Source organism: Nelumbo lutea, chromosome 4, assembly GCF_056320005.1.
Source record: "Nelumbo lutea isolate HS-2025 chromosome 4, American lotus-T2T, whole genome shotgun sequence".
Classification (NCBI taxonomy): domain Eukaryota; kingdom Viridiplantae; phylum Streptophyta; class Magnoliopsida; order Proteales; family Nelumbonaceae; genus Nelumbo; species Nelumbo lutea.
In genome coordinates this window covers 59,166,514-59,190,909 of record NC_142687.1, presented here as the reverse complement: position 1 = coordinate 59,190,909, position 24,396 = coordinate 59,166,514, and the positions used below count along the sequence as shown (strand labels likewise).

General features: G+C 37.2%; 1 protein-coding gene across 1 annotated transcript in view; it reads left to right on the top strand.

Moving 5' to 3' along the window:
• The window catches only part of PRMT6 (protein arginine methyltransferase 6), a 70,287-nt gene that overhangs the window by 40,985 nt on the left and 4,906 nt on the right, over window positions 1-24,396 (top strand). The window contains exons 9-10 of the mRNA XM_088983593.1: window positions 10,643-10,737; window positions 15,373-15,457. Coding sequence (XP_088839719.1) covers window positions 10,643-10,737; window positions 15,373-15,457 — 180 coding nt within the window. The remainder of the gene's footprint in view (window positions 1-10,642; window positions 10,738-15,372; window positions 15,458-24,396) is intronic.

The following is a 24,396-nucleotide window of genomic DNA, read 5'->3' as shown; positions in this document are numbered from 1 at the left end:
TGCCACTTCCTTCCAATTTCTAATGATGTCATCAATGGATATATTTGAGAAGTTTTCTAAGGATTTCAGTCAGTGAGCCACTCTGATCAGTATTGATTCAATCAAGGCCTCTTTTGTTCTTTCCTTTTCTCTAAAAATTCTTGCATTTCTTTCTTCCTACACTGTCCAGATTATTGCCGCCATAGCACTCTTCCACATGATGTTACCTATTTTCCTTGGCCATGGACAGGAAGTTTGATCAAAGAGACTTTTGATGTCAGCCGGAGGTGTCCACCTGCACTCAAATAAGGAGAAAAGCCATGCCCAAATGCCACCAACGAAAGGACAAGTGATAAACAAATGAAAGCGAGTCTTACTGTTAGCCTTGCAAAGAACACACCAATGTGGGGAAAGGCACCACTTTTTCCTCTTGTTTTGTAGCCAGTCAAAAGTATTTATTCTTTCGTGAACAACTTCCCGACAAAAAGCCACAACCTAGGTGGGATAGGCTTGCACCATACCTCCTTAACAGGAAATGATTGAAGGGGAGTAAGGGGAGGTTGGGTTAAAACCTTGAAGAAAGAGTTATAGGAGAACAGACACGAAAAGGAAGGTGTCCAAATTTTTTCATCAGGCTTATCAGGATCAAGGAAAATTCCTTTGAGGTTTTGGAGTAAAGAGAGCACACTATCAATTTCTGAATCCCTTAATCCCTTTCTAAAGCCAAGGTTCCAATCAAAACCATTAATTGAGTTTGAAGGGACTAAGAAAGTAGATATGGGCTCATTCTTGAAGCATGATAAAGAATACAAAGAGGGGTATAAGTCCTTCAAAGGGGAGTTCCCATTACCAGATGTGATCCCAGAATTTGATTAGGTTAACCAGAATTGAGTTCATACCTTACAAGAGGCAAGAAACAAGGTAGAATTGCTTGTATGGCCTTCCAAGGTGAAGCTCTGGTAGCCCGATGCAGTGAACCAGTGTCTCATCCAATGTCCAATAGCCTGTGTATGCTCACCACCACCCTAGCCCATAGTTTCTCTCCTTCTTTAGGCATTTTCCATAACCACTTCTTTAGTAGAGATAAATTTCTTTTTTGGATATTTCCTATTCCAAGACCCCCTTACTTTTTATCTCTACCGATTATCTTCCAACACCTTATGGTGTCTTTTCTCCTCTCCTGGCTCCCATAAGAAATCCCTTATTAATTCCTCAATGCTCTTGCTTACTCCCTCCGGCATCTTAAAGACTGACATATAATACACAGGGAGGTATGCTAGGGTCAACTTTATTAGGGCGATCCTACCTCCTAGGGAAGTGTATCCCTTTTTCCAACACACCAGTTTCTTTGGCACCTTTTCTACAATTAGATTCCAAAAGCTTGAGTCCTTCGGGTTGGCTCTTAAGGGTAATCCTAGGTAGCTTAAGGGCCATTGAGAGACATTGAGTCCTGATAGAATGCCATGGTGAATCCATTTGGCCCCGATGCTTTTGACCTATATATAGAAAACATTGCGCCCTTGATCTCTTCCAATTCGAACCTCCTTTCTAACCAAATCATGCAATAATCTGAAATGGTTGGCCAATCCAGTCCTTCTATTCACCTTCTATCACCATGGAGTCTTTGAAACACGTCTCTAAGGTGCTCCGTAAAGATCCTTGCAATCTCTCTTTGGTCCTCTATAACCTCCCCTCCAATTTTCAAATTGGAAATAAAATTCTTGCTTCTTCTCCCATTAGCTAAGGCATGAAAAAACTCGTGTCGAGATTTTTGCCTCCAACTGACTTCCTCCTTGTACAAATTGTCTTCCAACTACTTTTTTAGCTCCCATCTCTGTTCTCTATCTCTCTCCTCCAAAGTGCCTTGAGTTTCCTTTTCATTTGGCCTTCAGTTCTATCAATCACTTTTTCTTTCTAGCTTTTTTAGGACCATCTGAATTTCTAATGAGGGCTTTTAGAGCATTCAGATTTTTCAGTTTGCAGCCTAGTTTCTCCACAAAGCCTGTTACAGTTTCTATTTCTTCTCCTGTTATATCTTGGGTCTCCTTTCTATGTTCTTGTTCTGAGTCTGGTAACTCCTTACCGTTTTCTTCCTCTCCATTTCATTTATTCTTTCCTGTACCTAGCAGCAGTTGTTCCTCCTTCCTCTTTAACTGCTCAAAACTAGCACTTATTTGCTCCCAGATTACCTCTCCTCTTAGCCTCTCTTGCTCTTCCTCGTCTTCTCCTGCAACATTTCCAATTTCCTATCATTCACTACTGCCCCAATTTTGCTAACACAGGCTCTTGGTTCAGTTTCAATGTTGGGTGCTTGAACACCTGCTAAAGGCACAAACACCATATTAGTATCAAAAACCAAATTGACTGTCATACCTTGGGGGGAGTGGGAGGGTGGCAACGAGGTGAAGAGCTTTTCTGAAGCAAGCTTTTCCTGCTCAAAGTGTAGGTTTAAGCCTACTCTCACAGATGTATTGTGGCCAATGGGTGCTATCACTCCATCTTGTATACTTTGACCACTGGGGGTTTCTTTTAGTCCTTCCTCAACTGGGGTAGTCTTAGCAGACTTACAGATACACTTGGAGATTCCTTCATTTAACACCTGTACGAGTTGTGGGTTATCTACAACTCCTTCAACTTTAGTAAAGCACTTTCCCTTATCCATGCTTGTGGTATCATCATGAGGAAGAGCAAGATCTTCCTTTCTAGTTATCCATTCATCATCTGACTCCATGTCTGATTGGCAATCTGGATCAAGCCCTTGCTCAACTTTTCTCTTCTCATGGCGGATCTCAAGTTGGTGGTTGTATTTGACACCAAAACATTCTGACTCCATGTCTAATAGACAAATTGGATCAAGCCCTTGCTCAAATTTTCTCATGGCGGATCTCAAGTTGGTGATTGTATTTAACACCAAAGCGTTCAATCTCTTTTCTTCCAAACAATTCCTATTTTTAGAATGTATCTAGAAACATTAAAAATCAAGAATTAGATAAATCCATATATAATATACCCTTAGCATAATTTTAATCCACTGAATAATTATAGAAATAGAAATTTTACTTGCTCAAATGTTCTCCAATCCTTTCACAACCTGTAGAACTGTACGCCAATTTCAAAATATGAATTGATAATTTATTCAGTTTTGGTCTGCCATCTCCATAATTATCCCACCATATCAGCTGCTTTGCCAAGATTTAATATGTAAGTGATTAAGTATAGAAAATTGAAAGAAAAAAAAGGACGTAAGTATTGAAAAATTAATTAGTTGTCTAATTAAATTCCCAGATGTCTAATTACATATCCGGGTAATTTTTTGCTGTTTCTCTAATAAACCTTCTGCTGCTTTGAATTTGTTATTTTGATCCTCAATTACAATTCACTCTCATGTATTGGGAATTGTTCTCTCCAAGCAATCATAAGGCCTTGCTTAATTTCTAAACTGCGTTAAAATTTTTGTCATAGTGAAAAGCTGGATTTAGAAAACAAGTCACTGCATGTAATGACACATGGAATTGCAAATCCCAATGTTTATCAATAATGTCCCATTGTGGCTTATATCTCAAGTTCTTGGAACTTTTTTCTTTTGCTTGATCCATTGTTTCATAAAAATATGGCCTATAGCATGCCTTTATTTGAATCAAGAAGTCAAAGAACTTTAACCAAGGGAAGAGTATTTTTTAGACAATATTTAACTGATGCCCAAAAGTTAACATCAGTCAACACAATATCATGTGCTTTAATTCATTCCTCTTTCCTTGCAAAGGGTCTTTTCAATTCTTTGTTTTTAGTATAACAACACATTAAATTGAGGATCCAACAATGCTTGTATATGAAAACAATTTGAATACGTTTTTTCCACTTTTTATAATTTCTGAGGTGTCCACTAATTTGAAAAATATTGTCCCACTTGGGCTGTTCGCTAGAAAATTTGTAATAGACCTTCTACAACCATCAGTTTATCCGGCATGAGTGTGCAACTAGTCTTCCTCCACTCCTTATACTCTTCAATCCTTGGTTCAACAATTCCTACATCTTTCTTTAGAAAAGTATTTCTTATTTCATGATAACTTGGAAGCTTATGTCCTGGTTAAAATGTATTCATATCGTTGACCATTTTAGCATAAAAGGTACTTTTCACAAGACTAAAAGACAAAGCATTTGTGTAAAGGAATTGAGCAATGAATTGACAAACTTTATCTTTATCACCTTTCTTTCACACTTGATTCAAAGTTGCTTGTTGATTACCCTTTTTCCCTTTTGTGCATAAGAATCAAATGTTCATGAAGCCTTGTGCTTTCCTTTGGGATCCTTTACCTCCAGTTGATCATCAAAATAGATGTCCCTCAAATTGGTACCAACATTGGATTCATACATTTCCATCTCCTTCTATTTCTTTGTCCCTTAAGTTTCCAACAATGCCTTAAAATTTTTTCACATACTTCCTCAAGGATTTTTTTTGCACGGTTGAATATTTTTATTTGTGTGTGCAAGGTGGTGTTTGATCCTAAAGATACCTCCCCAAAAGTTTCTGCCACACTATTGCATCTCACTTGCAAATTGTTATTTTCATCAACTTTTTCTCGCATAACATCTGGGCCTTCATCAGAATCCTAATCTACTATTGAAAATTTAGTTATCCTATGAATTTATAATCTTATCTCCCAGTTTTTTTAAAGAAAAAGAACTAATTTGTTGTCTAATATTTCTAGTCCTTACTATTTCAACTTTTCGAGTTTCAATAATTTAAGCCAAATATGCAATTCATGAAAAATAGAAAAAATAAGAGAGTTATGTGCTATTAGGGGAATTTGGGAGGTACCGTGGTGTGGGAGGTGATTTCAATGTCATCTGATTTTCGGGGAAAACAAACAACCTGAACCAAGGAATCACTACTAGCATGAGGAAGTTTAATAGCTTAATTGATTCCCTTGAATCGAGTGAACTTCCGATGCTACGGGTGGACTATACTTGGTTGAATTTTCAATCCCCCCAACCTGTTCCAAACTGGATATGTTTCTCATTACTTCCGACTGGGAAGAATTGTGGGGCTTAATAGTAGTGAAAGGGCTACCTAGGGTTATTTCAGATCATTGCCCCATTTCCATTGAAAAGGAACTTCCGGGGGGTGGCCCTACTCCATTTAGATATGAAAAGATGTGGTTTGAGGATCACACATTTAAGACCAGATTGAAGGATTGGTGGTAGGAACTCAAACCTTTGGGGAGTATGAAAATGTTAAGCTTTGCTAGGAAATTAAAGAGGCTAAAAGGGAAAATAAAAGAATGGAATAAAGAGCATTTTGGGAGGGTAGAGGAAATAAAAGATAACATAGTGAGGAAGATTGAGGAGCTAAACAAGAACGAGGCGATCGGAGTTTATCAGAAGAAGAGAGAGAGGATCGATGGAAAATCAAGCAAGAATTGGAAGAGATATTAAGGAAGGAGGAAATTTGTTGGAGACAGAAATCAAGGTGTCAATGGATTGTTGAAGGAGATGGGAACACTAAGTTTTTCCACGCAATTGCAAACGGAAGGAGAAAGAAAAATTTAATCGTTAGTGTGAAGGGGGGGGGTCAGGAAATAAGAGAGAGCCAAGAGATCACAAGGATCGTTGTAAACCATTTCAAGGAAATTTTCACAAATTCAAGCAGGGTGACATTAGAGCTACTGAAAATGGAAGGGGATAGGCTTTTAGAAGAACATTCTCTTTTTTTTTGGAAAGGAATTTTACTTTGGAAGAAATCAAGGATGCAATCTTCTCCATGGAAAGATCTAAAGCCCCCGGGCTGGATGGATTTTTAATGGCCTTCTTTCAAGAATGTTGGGTGCCTGGGATTGGTTGAAAATTGATATTCTAGAAGTGTTCAATAAATTCTTTCTCAAGGGAGAGGTGTCTCGAGGGGTGAATGCTACTTCTATCACCTTAATCCCGAAGAAGAGGGAGGCCAAAACTCCTAAAGATTATAGGCCAATTAGTCTTGTTGGGAGTGTATACAAAATTATTTCAAAGGTTCTCTCAGAAAGGATCAAGAAAGTGCTACCCTCGATCATCTCTCCTTTTCAAGGTGCCTTCGTGGAAGGAAGGCGAATTGTGGATCGAATTTTAGTAGCCAATGAGTGTGTTGCAGAAAAAAGAAAGGGTAGAGGAAAAATGTTGGTGTGTAAAGTGGAACTAGAGAAAGCCTATGATATGGTTACCCGGGAAGTTTTCCTTCAAACGTTAGAAAGGTTAGGTTTTGGAACCAAATGGAGATCTTGGATTAGAGGATGTTCAAGTTCTGTCCATTACTCAATTCTTATTAATGGTGTAGCGAAGGTTTTCTTTCCGGCTGTGAGAGGAATTAGGCAAGGAGACACCTTATCCCCGCTTCTCTTCACTTTAGTGGCTGAGGTGTTAAGTAGAATGGTGGCGGAAGCTGATTTCCAAGGACTGATTAGAGGGTGGAGGATAGGTAGGAATCAAGTGGTTGTTACCCACCTCCAATTTGCAGATGACACAATCTTTTTTTGTGAATGAGGAATGAGGAAGGAGTGGTAAACCTAAAGTTGCTATTGGATAACTTTGTGGGGTGACAGGTTTGATGATAAATTGGACCAAAACTAGCATTGTAGGGGTCAATCTGGAGGAAGGGGAACTCCATAGATTCATAGAGATTTTGGGGTGTGAGATTAGAAGTTGGCCAATTAGCTACTTGGGTTTACCTTTAGGAGGAAACCTTAGATCAGAAGGATTCAGGAAGCTAGTAATTGAAATATTTACTAGGAAGCTAGCTCTGTGGAAGAGGGATTATATTTCTCTAGGTGGAAGGATAACCTTGATTAGAGCCACTTTGGAGAACCTCCCTATTTACTTCCTTTCAACCTTTAGTACCCTGTATAGTAGCAAGGAGCTTAGAGAAATACATAAGAGATTTCCTTTGGGACCCAGGAGAGGAGAGGAAGGTTCACCTGATTAATTAGGATCAAGTTAGAAAGCCCAAGGATCAAGGGGGTTTGGGACTTTTCACTTAGGAACTCAGCTCTGTTAGGAAAGTGGTTGTGGAGATTCCCTTTCGAGAGCAATAGATTGTGGTACAAAATCATTGAGAGTATTCATGGTTTGGATGGAAATGGTTGGGATGCAAAAGTTGCCCCTCATGTTTCTTCAACTTCCCCTTGGAAAGCAATTTATGAAATCTACCCTACCTTAATTCCATTCGATTTGATGTGGGTCAGGGCAATAAAGTTCATTTCTAGGAAGTTCTTTGGGTGGGAGAAAGCCCACTTAAAAGATTTTTTTTCACGAGCTCTATACTTTGTCAAATTTTGTAGGGAAAACTGTATGTAATTTGGGAACTCTTGGTTCAAATGGGGTCAATTGGAATCTGGGTTTCAGAAGGGGCCACAGGGAAAATGAATGTGACTCGTTCTGTTGCTGGATCTAATAGGATAAGTTCACTTGGACCCATCCTTGGAAGATTCCAAAATATGGAAAGGCTCTTTAGGTGGCCTCTTCTCGTGTTCTTCCTTTTTTAGTGTTCTTGCTTCACCTAGCATCCTAGTTGGGGATTTACATATGAAAGAAATTTGGAGTAAGTCATCCCCCCACATTTTGTTGGGAAATTTTCCTTGTCAAGGTAAATACTTGTGATATGCTGTAGAGAAGAAGGCCTTTTGCTTGCCTTTCTCCTCACATGTTCTCCCTTTGTAAGAAAAGTGGTGAGTCCCTTGCACATCTATTATTATCTTGTTCCTTTGTGCATCACATTTGGGAATTTTTTTGTACTGTCTTTGGTTGCAGGTAGGTTTCCCCTCAAGATGTTGCAGGACTTTTCAGTCGAGATTTGTTGAGCCAACCAAAGAAAAGAGGGAATGTTATGTGGAAAGCTACGGAGGCAGCTATTTGTTGGGTGATTTGGGAAGAAAGGATTAGCAAAACATTTTTGGAGAAGAGTAGAACAATGGAGGAGGTAATCGACACGATTAAAGTTAAAGTAGCTCATTGGGTAAAATCTTTGCATATCTTTCAAGACTTCTCAGTCACAGACATTCTAAGATCTTGGACAGAAGTAGCACAATCGTCAAGAGTGAAAGAGAAAGTAAGAATGGAATGGAAACCTCCAGATGGTAACAAGATTAAATTGAATTTTGATGGAAGCTCTCTTGGAAATCCGGGACTATCAGGTATCGAAGGAGTAATCAGAAATTCTGAAAGGAGAATATTAGCTTTGTTCTCTGGACCGATTGCCATTGGAAGCTCTCTAAAAGCTGAGTTAATGGCATTGCTACAAGGGCTGAAGATAGCTAAGCAGCTAGGACTGAGGCATATTGAGGTTGAAGGGGATTCCAAGGTTATCATCTCTTGGGCTAGAAACAATAGAAGTACCCTGTGGACTTTCAAACAAGTGATAAGGGAAGTGGAAAAGGTTGCAAAGGAGGTAGAGGCTGAATTCAAATGGGTTAGGAGTGAAAATGGGCTAGCTGATTATCTTGCTAAACAAAGGGCTTTGAGGCAACAATTGTTTTGGGCTGCAATGTAAAGTGGGACAGGAATATGTACTAGTGTGGGAAGATTAATCCCATACACAAAGCTGTAAAGTGGGACAGAAATAAGAGAGAGATGTAATTGCTCAATTTGAACCCAACACACATCCAAGAAGGCAAGAACATGATAATTTAACGAAATGCACACATGCATAAATAAGGACTTGCATACTGGAGCTACCAAAGAAATCTTTGTTACAAAAAATGATGAAAAAACAAGAAAATATGGGCGGATTGACCGAGCAACTCCTATTTTGCATGAGAAAAAGATAAAAAAATAGGGGTAAAGCCCCTGTTTTTATGCTAGAAAGGATGAAAACAAATGGAGCAATGCTCCTATTTCACATTAAAAAGGTGAAAAGAAAAAAGATAGGGCAGAGCTCTGTTTGTGTCAAATAACGACTGGAAAAAATGGGGAGTGACCCTTGTTTTGCATCAGAAAAGAGTAAAATAAGAGGGCCGAACCCCTGTTTTTGTGTGAGAAAAGAAGGAATTAAAGTCCCTTTTGCATCTAAAGATGAAGGGGCAAAAACATTTGTGGAGAAGGAAAATGCAAGAAGGGCGGAAGCCCTGTTTTTGCATCAAAATAGAAACATAGGAAGAAATACTTAAAGGTACAAAGGAATTTCTATGCATCATAGGAGGGTTTTTCTTCTCCTGCCCAGAAGTTTCCTTTCGTGGGAAGCTTCTTTTGGTTTTTTTAGAAAGAAAGCTTCTTTCGATTGATTAGGAATGTAAATTGTCTTTAATAATTAAAATGGCATAATTACCCCTCATTTTTCAAAACAAAAACCTTAAGAGGAGAGGGGCTAAATAGTATTTTCTTGATAAAATAATTAATCAGTAAAATCAATTGTAAATCGTGATTTATGATTCGATTTTGCAATTTGGTTATAAGTTGCACGATTATTGCAAAAAATGATACCTGTATACGATTCATATCGTTTTGTTCATGATTTGATATGAATATATTATTTGAATTGTGAATTGTGCGATTTTAAAAACATTGTAGGGGGCATGTATTAAGAATTTAAGACCCTAATATGGACTTGTTTGGGCTTGCCTCGAGGGGATTGGTTGAGGGTTTGGGCATGGATTCCCTTGTCCATTTGCTAGGCATAAAAAACAGAAAAATGCACAAATGTTTAAAAGGTGCACTCCTGGGCTGAAGTGCAAGGCACACCAGTGACCAGCTGCACCTGGGGCCTTGGCGTGCTTTTTAAATCACTGGCCCTTCTATTGGCCTTGAGGACAATGACATTTAATTGAGGATGCTCAGCGAGGCTTGTGCACATAGTGATAGTGAGGTGATGGAACTAGGTGTGGTTAGAGTAAGGGATAGAAACAATAAAAGGTCTTATTAGGTGGTGGTGCTGGTGGACTTACCTAGGAGAAGGTCTACCAGAAGAACTAGAGAATATGGAAGGGGCTGTTGCGGCAAGTAATAGAGGGGTTGGGTGGCAGTAAGGGTCAATGGTTGCACTTGAATTGTGTGGGCTTATGAGGTGTATGGGGGGTCTTATGGTGAATGGAGAGGTTTTAATGTGGATAGCAGGCTTTCTGTTTTTGGAAGTGCATATTTTTGCGATTATGGTGGGACTCGTGCATACTTGCAAATTGTTATTTGCGCTTTGTTTTTGCTTGGGTTGCAAAGCTTGTAATATACTTTTCTCCTCTAACATTTTTTATTTAGTATTCTATCCTAATTTTTTTTCTTTTAATACTATCCAAAAAATGAGAATCATATAATTACCTCCTCTCTAGAAACTAGGATCTTCACACTTGATTGCTAATTATAGATCTTGCATTGTATTGAGATTTTATATCTATTTGTATGCTGGTGGACATGGAATGAATCTCAACCAGTCAACCATCTAATTTACTTGCTCTATGGGATCTATTCCAGCTTGAAGTTTAACCTGATCAGATGATACTGTTGTGTTCACACATTGAAAATGGACTTGGTGGTTTGAATTCTTTGATATGGTTATTTCTTGGCCTGACAGGTGTATTTATTGGACCAAAGTGCCCATCTGCATATAAGAATATATTGGGTCTAACTTAATTGTTATAATAATTTTTTCTGGTCATCCATTTCCCTCCCTTTTTTTGTAACAGTTTGTTTCTGTTATTGGCTGCAGTGTCTGCTATGTTGCCATTAGCAAAGCAGTGTGCTTTTGAAGAGCCTTGTGTGGAGACAATAACAGGGGAGAATGTCCTGACATGGCCATTTGTGGTCAGTCTCTCGTGCTATATACATAATAGATTACAATTTTATCTGTTTTCTTGTTCATTTGCTCACATATGTTGCATTACAAAATTTCTTTATAGATTTGTCTTGGTATGATGCTTGCTCTAGAAACTTAGTTCATTTTTGGGTAGACACTTAGGTGGGCAATTTACCTCTCAAAGACCTCTTTCCTTCTTTTCCTTTATTTTCCTCTATAAAAAAGAGGCTGTCTCTAAATTTCTCTCCTCCCCAATTCTTCCTTTGTCTTTAAATTCGGACTTGGGTTTTTGTAGAGGGTTGTGGGATGATGAGCTTGCTTGTGTATTTACTTTCCCTTGGTAACGTCTATTTGGATTCTTTGAAGCCAAATAGAAGGGTTTGGGCCCTTGTACCAAAATGTTTGGACTAGGCATATTCTCCCCAAAATTGCTATGTTTTTGTTGGGAAGATTACTATGGTAAGATTATTACTTTGGACAACCTACAAAAAGAAAAGGCCTTGTGGTGTGTTTATACCTAAACTGATATCTTTCTGTTTTGCTGCAGCCATGTGGAATTGAATTTTTGTTTGTGGAACTTGCCAATAGAAGTAAATATGTTGTTTAATCTGTCTACCATTGTTTGACCCACAAAAAGAGGGAGAGTTGTGTGGAGATGTATCAGAGTGGCTACTTTGTGGGCCATCTTTAGGAAGAAAGGAATGCTGGAATTTTCCAAGGAAAGGAGAGAAGTCACTCATAGGTGAAAGAGTGTATCTTAACAAGGGAAATTCATTGGCTGAAAACCCTTAATTTTAATTCCTATTTCCTTTGATGACATTTGGAGGAGTTTGTTAGCAGTAGTTAATATTCTCTAAAGAAAAGCAGTACTTTAGCAGTCTGGACACCATCTCCGGAAGGGTTTATTAAACTGAATTTTGATGGAAATAGTTAGGATAATCCAGGACTGTTGGGTCTAGGATGGGTTCTGAGAAATGAGGACAGCAATATCATATCATTCTCTACAAGGGATTAGTTCCTAGCTGCAGTACAAGGGACCTAGATTATCAACCAAATTGGGGTGGAGAATTTACTAATTGAAGGAGATTCAAAGGTGGTTGTGGGATGGCTGTCGGGTTCAGATTCTTTCATTTGGAGTTACAGGGATATCATAAAAAAGCTATATGGTTAAAACAAGGTACATGAAAATTAGAATCCAATGGGTGGGTGGGTCGACAAATGGAATGGCCATTTTTCTTGCTAAACATGGGATTTCTCAGGAGCTAATATATTGGGCTGCTTTGTAATCTTTAGTTTTTTAGAACCTGTGATCATTATTAAAGGGGGGAGGTTACACCTCGCACCTCTCCAAGAGATGCTTGTAAAAGTTTATTTTGATTAATGAACTTATCATTAAATTATCAAAAGAAAGGGGAGTGACAACAAAACACTCCATATCAGTGTTAGTTTACCCCATTTTGACAAATATTTTGACTTCCCCATGGTCAATTTCCTGTCAAATATTTCAATAATTGAATCCCTGATTCTCATAGAGTTACTTTTTAAACCACACGGAAGCCAAGATAAGTGGTGTGCAATTTCCCAACATTGCAGCCCATGATGTTAGCCAACTGGAGATCTGAATGCCCTTCCTCTGTCAACATTACTTTACACTTTTCACTGTTAGAGAGATAAATTTTGAGGCCTGAAACAGCTTTGAACTACCTTAGAATATAACCCGGGTAAATCAATCTTTCAGCTGAAGAATCACAGAAAAAGATGGTGTCATCAGCGAATTGTAGTAAAGAGATCTGTTCCCCGCCATCACCTTCTTTAAACTCTTGGATGAATCCACCATCTGGGAAATCATTAATATAATATCATACTTTACTCTTTCAAGAAAAACGATAGAGACTCCAATGGGTGTGCAACACACAGAGATGGGTGACATGATAAGTTGTAAGCATTTTAACTTAAAAGAACTTTTGGAGCAACAAAAGGGGTGATTTACATTCTCCCTTTTATAATAACATTTGATTTCACTATCAAGTAAGTACATTACCATGGGAAAAGTACCATTTTAAATCATCTTTGCTTGATGAAGAGAAAACCCAGTTGGTAATGACTATATGGTTTTGTTCTGAGACAGTCAGTGATGGTAATTACACTTTTTTAGAGAGGAGAAATCTCTGGCATCTATAATGAACAGCTCATTCAAATAAATTCCAAGATCTGCAAACTCTTGCTGATAACTTAGCTAGAGGAGTGGGTAGACACTATATATAGGGGGATCAATGGAATGATATAACTGGAGTGGTATAGAAAAATTCTCTGACTTTATCCTAGAATAATCTATTTTTCCATTACAGTTGATATATATGTTTGTAATGTTATTGACTTGGGTAGTTTTCAATTGCCTTTTTCTCTTCAAAGATGGAATCTTCTCCAATGTTGCTTGAGCAAAGGGGGTGAAATATGTAGGCAAGAGTAACTTGATGGTATATCCTCCACAAGTCTTTTTATTTGACTCCAGCTAGAAGTTTGATAGGTATCATTGAGGTTGGTTCCATTTGGCGAAGGTACTCCCCTCCCACACAATTGAGGCATTTATGTGCATTTTCCTAGATGAGGTGTTTGGGGAACGGCATAAGTTTTCACATCCTAAGCTATGCGGTTTATTTGTAGAGGTTACAAAATTGCTACAGTGTTTATTCCTATTTTGCTCTTTCTCGACACCATTGTGGAAAATTTTCCTCTGAACTTTTAAATGCCCAATAAGACTCTACTATTGTTTATCTAGTCTCTTTTATTTATTAATAAAATAAATTCTTTCTTGCTGATAAAAAATGCCTATGAAGACTCTACTATGGTTTTGATTGATGGTATAATCCAAGCCCATCCTTCCATCTCCGTAGGTGATTGGGCTGTTACTATTTGGCAAAAGGTCCCTTCCACAGTTTGCTAGTACATTTGGGAAGAAAAGATCCAAAATATGTTTGAAGTATTGATCTTCCTTGTGTTAGCATTTGGTGCTAGTAGTTCCATTATCAATTGGGTTAGATGGTACCATATATAGTAGAGGGTGGTTCAGTGCAATGTTTTAAAATGCGGAGGCGTGACGTGAGGCGTTCCACTACCTAGAGGTGTGAGGTGTAGTTCAGAACGCAAGAGGCATAAGCCTCCTGAACACAAGGAGGCGAAAGCCTCCTTAAGAGGAGGGGGGTTAGGAGGGAGGATGAAGAGGAAGGGGGGATCTCATTTTTTCTTTATTTTTAATAAAAATCTTTTATACTAAGAAGAATAAAGATGCATAACATTAGTTGAAAGGGGGGTCTTGTCGAAGCAGAGGCGAGCGGAGCAAGACACCCTAATTGAAAAAAAAAAAGAACAAATTGGCCTGCATCGAAAAGGGGGGGCGGGGGGGGGGGGCAAAGTTTCGGGAGCGCCTCGCCTGGAGCCGTGCCTCTAGGCATACGCCTCCCACGCCTTTTAAAACACTAGTTCAGTGTAAGAAGTGTTAGCTTTTGTCAAATTTTCCACACACACACACAGGGATGGGTCTTGTTATTCTAGCTGCCTGTTTTTAAGGGCTTGTACATAACCTTTTCTTATTAATTATCTGTTTTTATCTTGTTTCTTGTGATTGATTACCAAAAAAAGAAATATTTGATAGGTCATCTGGAAAGCCATTTTCCTGCAGTAAATTTTAACTGCTTCCTTGATTCTCACATGGTTTTTAGAATGTTCTTGATCATGTTTATTTCTACTTTTGATTTAAATGTCTTGTTATAAAAGATTAATTGCTTTTTTTTTTTTTCAATCTTCAATTTCCTATTATATATTATTTTCTTGTCCTCATAAGTTCAACTTTTGATAGTGTTCCCTTATTGTATACAGGCATCTTTATGTTAAATATGTACATTTATATGCAGTGGTTGAATAAAGAATATGAATAGATGAATAAATGAAATTATATCTTAGAATCAATTCTTTAAATAACAAGATCAGCAACTAAGCTGTAACGAGCCCAATTTTGCAGTTTCCTGGTTGACGGTTCGACTGTGATAGTTTCATGTCATAAATGTGTTATTTAAAAATATAGAGATACTGAAATAGGACATATGAAAAATTGGTTTTACTGTACTTTAACCGGGTTCAACCCTGTTCACCCATGACTTCCAGATTTGATGAAAAGCAGTGTTGCATGGACTCTCATAAATGGACTATGTCTCTGTGTTGGCATGCATCAGTGTCCAACACTTCACGGATTCTTGAGAACACTTCTATGTAGTGCTTCCTCTTTATATTCTAGCTTATTTGACATAAATGAACAACTAATATAGAAGATGAATATTTTAGTAGTATATATACATATTTTTGATAATTGTTAGTAGTATATATTTTTCCAATATACATGTCCACGAGTCTATTGAGTCCATGATTTCTCATCTTGTTGGGTCAGACTTTTGGACAGGTGTTGGATTCTGACTCTAGTGTCCTTGTCCATGCAACAATGACAAGAAGTCAATGGTTTTGACTGTATTCTAGGTTGTTAATATTTGAGAATCAGAAAGAGTTCTGGTTTTCGGAGCATTGCTTAGAACCATGTCTTCCAATATGATGTAGTTTTGGAAATTGAATCCATATGCAAACTTGATGAATAGGTAAAGCATGTTGATTGCTATACGGTCACAATTCAGGAGCTTGAGTCTATTACAACAAGATATAGATTTACATCGATGATGCAAGGTAAAATTATGCACTCATTTATTTTTCTATTTTCTCAATGGTGATCTTTAATTCTTTTATAGTAAGAATAAATTTGATTAAAGTGATACGGTTTCAGCATAGAAAGAGCAGAAGAAATTTCATTGGAATAGAAAATTACTCCAAGCTATTTGTGATCATAGTTGTCAAGTTATGACCTAGGCAACTAGGCGCCCTTGGCTGGTCGCCTTGCCTAAACGCCTTGACTTATGGCAACTAGGGTCCCGTCATTTATATTGATGCATCTTATTAATATGTATGTGAATACATTCTATTATATACTTATATATAACTTATACTTTGTTTTGATGCTTTACTATTGAAATTTAAAAGATCAAAAGGTTTTGAGGAGAGACGAAGAAAGAGGGAAAGAAAGAAATAATAGAAATACAAAGGTTCTTTTTTTTCTATTCTCCCTCATTCTCTCTTCAATTAAATAAAACAACTGTTTTTTTTTACTATTAAGTTAAAAAACCTTGTTTAGTTGCTTTCTGATATGAAGTTGCTCTATTAAATACTTATTATTGTAGTACTATTTTTGAAAATAATGAAATTAATATATTTAAAGATTTTTTTAATCTTTTAGATATGATACTTTGCCGCATTTTTAGAGAAAAATTAATGTTTTAGTAAAGAGAGTTGCTATTTTTTTTTAATTAATATGCATGCGTAATGGTATGTAAAACTAGAGGAACTAGACAAAAGTTACTTCTTTATATTTATAAATTTCTTATCGCATAGGCTGCATTGCCTAGGTGCCCACCAAGGTGACTAGGTGACTAGGCACCCCAGTGTTGCGCAGAATTGCCTAGATGCATTGACAACAATGTTTGTGATGAGATTTTACCAAATTGATTTTTACAAAGTGATGAAACCCACAAAGGCACAAATACAGAACTCTCAAAACATCTCAAAAACCCCCAGCTTCCAAAACCGACCAAGAACAAAAGCTTATTCCTAAATCTCCCGAATTCAGTAATAACTAAAACCCATTCCGTAGCAAGAGAGAAAATAGCAGCCACCATTCTTCTCCTCAATTTGTACTTGTCTTAAAAAATTGTGCCTATCCTTTTCTTTTAAATAACCCAACAAACTGAGAAAGGAATAATCTCTGCATGGTCTTAGTTCTTTTGCCGTCTGGAAGCTTGGGCCAACAAGAAAAGCTCTCTTCCAAAATTGATGCTGCCATGGTACAGCGAAGAAATATTATCATGCACGTATTTGGCATATGAAAGCCCCTTGATTTCAAGTGAGTGACCATTAGGATGCCATCCAATGATAATACCCTAGAAAAAGTTTCCATCTTAGTGGAATTTGATTACCCCATACCCCTCTCATTTCAGATATCTCTGCCCAACTCCTAGTCAATGTGTCATAGCAAGTTTTAATGATAAACATTCCATCTACAATACACATTCATTCCACCATCTTTCATCCTGAGTTTCACTATAAATTTTTTGTTGTTTCAGTCTCTTATCTTTCAACCTGTGTGACACTTCCCTCTTCCCTAACTAATAGGCTGCCTAAACCTTGGACACAACACAATATGCTCCCCATTTTTCAAAGCATTGATTCATTATAATTAATGTAGTTCTCAATCTATACAGCCTTGGATGGGTTTCAGGGTCTCCCCTCTCCACACCATTCATCTTCTCAGAATCTTACTCATCTTCCATCTCCCACTAAAAACTTTCTGTATCCCATATACTTTTCTTGAAACATCACTTCGCCTTTCTACATCATATTTGCACACCACCATCCCTAGGAGAGGCGCAAACTGCAACCTCTCACAAAAAGGTGATTAAAGAACAAAAATAAATTACAACTGAGTCCAACAAAATTGATCCCTATTTTCCCTTTGTTTGGATAAACAATCAGCCATGGCATTTGCCGATTTTCCCACCCACTGTATTCTTATGTTCATATTTCGTGTAAGCCACCTGAATTTCATTATTATAGAACCAGATGGCAGATTATGGGTCATTCACCCCCCTACAGTATTACAACCTTGGCATCCCCTTCAATCGGTAGATACTTGACGCCTAACTTTTTGCAATCTGTAGTCCTTGTATTTTTTTTTTTTTTTGGATCAATATCTGTACTTGTACCGGAGCTAACAATTCAGCCCTAACAAAGTCCCCAACTGCCAGCGAACCTGAGAAAAAGGATAATACATTTTCCAACCTCAGTTTCTTAAGGTACCTCCAATTCCAAAAAGGCTTGGGTTGCCTTGACTGCTCCCATCAAAATTCTGCTTTAAATATCCTTCAGGAGGGGGTGCTCAATTTGCAATTACTCTAACCTATTTATAAGAGCAACTTGCCACTGTTGACCAATTACTCCAAACATCATCAAAAGAAAACTAGTGGAACAAATCCAATATTTTTAACCAATGTAATGCCTATTCCACACAATCCTTTATTTCTAGTCAGCTTCTCTTCACCACCACTTTGTTAACAATGCATTTTATTTAATCTTTTATTTTTTTCTAATTACTAAGCATTGTCTTTGTTCTACACACCTTATCCTACTAAACCAATGAAACCTTTTGTCTACCATCTTTTCCATAAAAACCTTACCAAATTTTCTCAATTTGATTCGATTATCTTACTTGGTATTTTAAAAGCACAAGACACACAAACGCGCAAGGGGCATTTTAAACCTGAGCCACGAGGTGCAAGGCGAGGCATGCACGTTTTCGAGGAAAGGTGCAAAAAATGCTAAAAAAAATTTGAACAAATGCCAAAAGATCCCCAAAAATGTCAAAAATATTAAAAATGCTAAATAAAATATTAATTAGAAATATAAACTTAAAATTTAAAATAACCTTAAAAATGGTAAACGTAATTTTAATGAAAAACCTCATCATCATCATCATCATCATCCATGTCTTATCCCAATTATATGGGATTGGCTACATGAATCCAGTTTCGCCAATCCATTCTATTTAAAGCCTTATCCATTGCTAAATTATTGGTTCTAAATCATTTCTTACTACTTCTACTGATGTCTGATTTGGTCTACCTTGAGCTCTTCTAGCCCCTTAAATGTGTAACAAATCACTTCTAACTGGCGTAGTTGGTGATCTTCTATGAACGTGCCCAAACCATCTTAATCTACTCTCTCTCATTTTTATCACCTATTGGAGCTACTCCTAGGCTCCTAAAGATAAATTCATTCCTAATCCTATCCTTTCTGGTTTTTCCATTCATCCACCTAGCATTTGCATTTTTTCCACATTTATTTTCTGGTCATGTTTCTTGACTGCCCAACACTATGCCCCATATAACATAGTTGGCCTTACAACTATTTGTAGATTTTTCCTCTTAATCTAATAAGTTGTGTTCACCAACACATAAAAGCCTAGATGCACCTGTCCATTTTGCCCGTCTTACTCTAATCTTTGGGTGACATCCTCCTCAATGTCTCCCTCGTTATGAATTATTGAACCAAGGTACTGGAAATGGTCACATTGTGTTATCTCTTGGTCTCCAATCCTAAGTGCATCTTTATTTACAATCCTATTTTAGTCCTACTTATTTTAAAATCTCTTGTATTCTATGACACTTGTCAATTAAAACAATGTCATCCGTAAACAACATGGTTATTTTAAAATCTCTTGTATTCTATGTTTAATCAATTCATCTATGATCAATGTAAATAGTTAAGGTCTAAGTGTAAAACCTTGGTGAAGACCCATAGTAATTGTAAATCTGATGTCATTCCTATTGGTGTTCTAACAATGGTTATTGCCTCGTCATAAATATCCTTAATTTGGTTTATATTACCTATTTTGAACCCCTTTCTTTTCTAAGACCCACCATATTATCTCTCTAGACTCTATCATATACTTTTTCTATATCATAAAATACTGTATGAACTATGAAGATCTTTGTTCTTCTCTTTGAACTTTTATATCAATCATCTCAAAAGAAATATAGTTTCCATGGTTGATTTGCTCTGTGTAAAGCCAAATTGGTTCTTTGATACACTTGTTTCAAGTCATAATATTTGTTCGATTGTTCTCTCCCAAAGTTTCATAGTGTGTGGTTCATAAGTTTAATCCCCCGATGGTTATTACAACTTTGTATAGCGCCCTTTTTCTTAAATATAGGCACCATATTGCTGTTTCTCTAATCATTAGGCATCTCCTTTTTTTTTTTACTATCTTATTAACTAGTTTGGTTGGCCATAACAAGTCTACCTTTCCCATAGCTTTCCATACTTCTATTGCAATCCCATAAGGTCCTAAATTCCTAATTGCCTTTCCTTTCTTCGTTTTGTCTAGTACATCTTTTACTTAAGTAGGCCTCACTCTATGAAGGTGTGTATTATTTTGAGGTTTTCGAACCGTCGTTGATCCAGACGGTTGGACTATTCAGCTTGGGAACCATCTAGGCAACCAGTTCCGTTTTATCCCAAATCTAGTCCCTGGCCAACAACTGTTGAATTGGTCAATGACCCGTTGACCTGGTCGGTCGAAACTGTTGACCCATTCTACCTGTTCAATAGTTTTTGGCCATTTTATTTTAACTATTTTTTTTTAATTTTTAAATTTTTGTCAAAACGGGTTGTCTGTTCGAACCAGATGGTTAAAGCGTCGACCTGGAAACTAGTGGCCAGAACGGTTATGGTTTCGGGTCGTTTTTTAAAATATTGTTTTTAACACTAGTATTGTTAAATTCTCCTCCATTAGCACCATCTCCTTATTGTTTTTTTTTCAGCAACACCATCTCCTTATTGTTCATTTAATATCAAAATAGTTTGATCTTTATCTTTAATGCATCTAACATGGTTTAAACGTTTGCATTTCGTTTCTCTCATCTTTGCTAGTTTATACATTCCTTTTTTCCCCTCTTTAGTGCCTAATTTATGGTAAAAGCTCATCATAATCCTTACATTTAACCTCATTCACTTTCCTAATTTTCTACATTTTTCAGCTTGTTGCCAATCTTTGTAGCATGCTCATTTTAATTAATCATATTTTGAACCTTTTCATTCCACCACCAGGTTTCTTTACTACCTTGCCATTGCCCTTTATATTCTATCAAGGCATCCTTTGCTATTTTATTTATATTGTTTTCCATTTCAAGTCAAATATCATTATTATTACCATCTAAATTCCAATTCCATTCTATTATCAATTTGTTTCTAAATTGAGTTAACTTCTCCCTTTTCAGCTTTTCCACCTATTTCTTCCCCATTTCTCTTCAATTTCCTTTTTCCAATTCAGTCCACCAAGCACTTTCTCTCTTATAAAATGACAATCAACCTCGTGTGCTTTGTTCTTTCATGGAAAACAGGATTGGATGATATGTGGACAACAGTTTTGTTTTCATGGTACAACTTCATGGGGCTGTTAACTAAATATCCTATCTCTTGAAGGATGTTCTTCAACCACACTAGCTCACAAGTTGTATGTGCCATAGCTATATTCAGCTTCGACAATGCTCCTTTCTACCACTATTTGTTCTTACTCTTCCTTGTCACTAAGTTCTCTCTAAGGATGGTGTAATACCCTATGGTGGATATTCTGTTAGATATTGAGCTAGCCCAATCTACATCAATGTAACCTTCTATTTCAAGGCTCACTCTAGACTTGTACAATAACCCACGACCTAGAGTTCCCTTAAAAAACCACACAATTCTTAGGACTGCATTCTCATGGGGTACTTGAGGGTTTTGCATAAACTGGCTAACCACATTGATTGCAAAAGAGATATCTGGCCTTCAACTTACCCACTAACCTTTTGTACCTCCTTGGATTATCAAATTCCTCACTTGCATCAATACGTAATTTGACACTAGGCTCCATTGGTGTTTTAGCTGGTTTAGCACTTGAGTGTCCTGTCTCTTCTAACATGTCAAGCACATATTTTGGCACAAATTGATGCCATGCTTCGACCTTGCAACCCCTATTCTTAGAAAATACTTTAGTTTGCCAAGATCTTTTGTTTGGAAATAGTCATGTAGAAAGACCTTCAATGTATTAATCCCCACACTATCACTGCTAGTTATAATAATGTCATCTACATATACCACCAACAAAGTTTTCCTAGCTTCAAAATCATAGTTGAATTCTGAGTGGTCAATTTGACACTGCATCATACCAAAGTCTTTTACCACTTCACTAAATTTGCCAAACCAAGCACACAAAGACTATTTTAGTGCATAAATTGCCTTCTTGAGTCTACACACTTTACCATCCTCCCACTAAGCAATAAATCCTAGTGGTTGCTCCATATAAACCTCCTCAAGAAGGTCACCATGTAAGAAGACATTCTTAATGTCAAGCTGAAATAGGAGCCTATCATACATATTTGCTAAAGATATAAGAACCCAGATTTATCTAATCTTGGCAATAGGAGAGAAAGTTTCTATATAATCTATTCCATACAATTGTGAGTAGTGCTTAGCAACTAATCAAACCTTTGACCTTTCTATCATACCATTTGGTAAGTATTTAATCGTGTATGCCCACTAACAACCTACAACTTGCTTACTAGGAGGGAGAGTGGAAAGCTCCCATGTGTGATTATGTGCAAATGCAGATAATTCCTCTTCCATTACTTGACGCTACCTAAGGATGTAAGTGCTTCCTAGACATTTTTAGGAATAAAGACGAAGGATAAAAGGCAAACAAATGGGTGATTGGAAGCAGATATGCGAGAAATAGAAACATAATCGGAAATGGGATGAAGAGTATGACTATACTTACCTTTGTGCAATTAGTGGGATGATCAAGGTTAGAAGGAGGAGAAACACCTACTAGATTTGTTGACAAAGAAGGAACTAGAGGAGGAGTCTGTGCCTATCAGTGAATTACACTTGCCTGATTGGTGGTCATTCAGTAGTAACTTGGACTGAGGGAGGTGAAGGTTTGGACACAATTGGAACTATAGGAATAGGAACATCAACTAGAACTGGAAGAGGAAACACAAGTGGTGAGGAAGGAATAATATCATGTTCCAAATATTGTTGAAGCATTGTAAATATTATTCTTTGCCATTATTAGAAAGAAGAATTTTTATATGAACGTCAAATTGAGTATGGCCCCCAAATAATCATCAACAAAAATTACAAAATATTTGTAGGCATTGTACAACACAATTCTATTTGGATCCCAAATATGTGAACGAAACAAAGCAAAAGGACTCAATTCTACTGTTGACTAGGAATGACGGGAACTCAATGATGTTTCTTGTATTGACATGACTCATATTTCAAGGAACAAAGATGATTCAATGTGAGAAGAAGTAACTTAAGTGATTTAGGAGATGGATGAATAAACTTGCAATGCCAATGGAGAGGAGTAAGAGAGGACTGAAGTGCTGCTTTTGGACCAACACTGTCAAGATAATACAATCCACTAGTTTCATGTCATCCCCCAATCTTCATCACTATCTTGAGATCTTGAAAAACACGAGGGGGTAAAAGGTGCTAGAACAATTAATTGACTTAGTTAATCTACTAATAGATATCAGATTGAATGGAAATTTGGGTACATATAAAACAAAGGATAAAGATAAAGATGCAAGGTCAGAATTTCTAGCATCACAAATAGGGGAACTAAAACCATTATCTAGGGTAACTATTTGGGATGTGGAAGACTGAGATTGGGAAGAAAACACACTTGGAGTTCCACTCATATGATCAAAAGCTCTAGAGTCGATAATACAATGGGAAGGTTTGGATGCCAAACAAACCACTCTTGAGTGAGCAAGGGTAGCAATGTTCTATAGTGATTAGTGTTTTAAAAGCGCAAGGTGCAAAAAAGGCATAGGGGTCAATTTGCGCTTGAGGCACAAAAATAAGAAAGGCGCAAAAATAGCATGTTATGTTTATTTTTGCACCTTTTTAAGCAAGGCACAAAAATAAGAAATGCTAAAAAATAAAAAAAAAAGTCAAAAAAATAAAAAAATGCCAAAAAACTCAAAAAAATCAAAGCATTATTAAACATAATATTAATAAAAACATAAACTTAAATTTTAAAATAACTGTTTTAAAAGCCCATTATCTAAAGTACATAAACATAACATGTAAAGCATATTCAAATGAGAATTTAAAAATAAAATCAAACATATAAAACATTTTCAAGCATGTAAAACCCACAATCTCTTTTTTTTTTTTCTCAATTGCATCACTTCAAGTAGCTAATACATTCCTGATTCTACGAGCTACCTTTGTGCCACGCCCCTTGAGGCAAGCCCAAACAAGTCCATGTTAGGGTCTTAAATTCTTAGTTCTCACACAAAAAATACTGATTTTATAGTTTTAATTGCTTTCTAAGAAGATAATTTATTAGGATGAATGAATGAACAACATTACCAAATAGGGGGTTAATGAACAACATTACCAAACATGGACTTGTTTGGGCTTGCCTTGAGGGGTGTGGCACGTGGGTCCGGGGCGGAGCCCTTGGCCCAGCCGCTAGACTCAAAAAAAAAAAAAGAAAAGAAAAAAAGCATCAAATTTTCAAAAGGCGAATGCCTGGGCTAAGGCGCAAGGTGCACCAGGCGTGCGCCTAGGACCTGGGCTAGGTGCCTACCCTAAAATGCGCCTTGCCTGTGCGCCTAGGCGTGCCTTTTAAATCACTAGTTGTGAGGAAGTTTGAAGAAACCTTTCATATTCATCATGTGGAACACTCACCATCTCCTTCCCAGATGTACTCGTAGATGTAGGTGTTTGGTTAGCTTGCTGATTTTCACTGATTCCACCACTACCCTTGTCACAGCATGATTAGCCCATGTAGAGGGTGGTCTGGGGAAATCATAACACTGGATTTATTGTCACTACACTCTCCTGTTGTTGCCATGGATTTAAGAAAATAAAAGCTTCAATCACTAATACCACACTACACTGTTCAGTACTCACCACGTTGTACTACTAGTAGTCAATTGTTGCTGAAACACACTGTTCAA